Genomic DNA, 1,317 nt, shown 5'->3' on the forward strand with positions numbered 1-1,317 from the left:
CAACTTGGTGCTGAAACAGGATAAATATGGCCAACTATTGGAAACTAGTCGCTGTCCAGAAACGAGTTTGCCGTGATGCTTGAAACAGCATACCATTTAACGTGCTTTTGTCACATCGACTTTCGAATCCTTGGTTCGTTCCTTTCAGATTATACATGGAGAAGGCTGACAACAGTCACGATGTGCTGAATCACCTCGTCCCGAGCAATGAAACTCATCAGGCGATGTCCCCAATCACAAGCCCAGTGACCTCCTCACTACCTTGCTAGCACTCGAGGAATAGTGAATTCTACAATCAATATTATCGCCGCCAGCTATAGTAAATCGACGACACGTCCATCTTGACTATGCACTACGTACCTTCCATCCGCTGCGGTGGGCTTTAATTGGCTAGTCCCTTTTCCCCACTCATGTTGGTATCATGTTAGTATGTTGACTATTCTGTCACTGTTATGGAAAGGCTGGTTATGACAGCCATCGAACTCGTTTCTTCCCGAAATAACCGCTTTCTTCTTGACGTTTCGAAACCGGGTTTTTTGTTGCTGCCGCCCCACCTTAACTCTGCTACGTTATTTTGATACTGTTCATGTCATCGTAACGCCTAGATCCTTAGGCGCTAAGGGCAAAGGGAGCAACAATGAAAATATACGAACGACACCATGTGAACACCCAAATTGAAATGGCTAGTTGTCCAATGCTCATATACCAGCTTCCCGAACCACGACTTCTACGTCGTTATTCACTCTTCTTTTCATTGCAGTCTGAACTCAATATAGGACCTGCAACCATGCGGAAGATGCTCAAACGAGATGCTACTGAGCTTGGGAGCCCCGACGAGGTGCCCATCGCGAAAAGGCAGAGGGTATCTCTCTCCAGAACGCATGAGCTAAGTGAGGAGCATTCTCAAGATTTTCTCAAATATATGGAGCACGTAGAGGCATGTACTTCAGAAGTTCAGATAACCTGACACTCAGGTCGCTTCCGCTAAATTGACAAACACCAAGGCCGAGACGATGCTCGACATGAGGCGCTTCCCGGATGGAATAAGAGAAATGAGACCGGACATCGTCCTACATCTCCAAGTGGCTCATGCTATGCTTGGCCTACTTCCAGAAACGCTGTTTTTATCGGTCAACATTGTCGACAGGTTCTGCTGTGAACAAAGCTTCTGTGGGGAGGCATACTACAAATTGATCGGCTGTACTGCCTTATGGATTGCGTCCAAGTACATTGAAGAAAAGGGGCGGGTGCCATCTCTCGAGCGGCTTTTGCATTTCATTCCCGAAGGGTATTATCGAGACGAGAGGTTCTTCATCC

General features: G+C 46.9%; 1 protein-coding gene across 1 annotated transcript; it reads left to right on the forward strand.

The window, feature by feature from the left end:
• Nucleotides 1-787: 787 nt before the first annotated feature.
• CABS01_16916 (cyclin domain-containing protein) lies at nt 788-1,317 on the forward strand (the record flags this gene model as incomplete). Its single annotated transcript, XM_060550244.1, has 2 exons — nt 788-937; nt 1,005-1,317. Coding segments are annotated over 2 exons (463 nt in total), but the record flags the coding sequence as incomplete, so codon positions are not given.

The sequence above is a fragment of the Colletotrichum abscissum genome (genome assembly GCF_030869225.1).
Source record: "Colletotrichum abscissum strain IMI 504890 chromosome Unknown Scaffold_201.1, whole genome shotgun sequence".
NCBI lineage: Eukaryota > Fungi > Ascomycota > Sordariomycetes > Glomerellales > Glomerellaceae > Colletotrichum > Colletotrichum abscissum.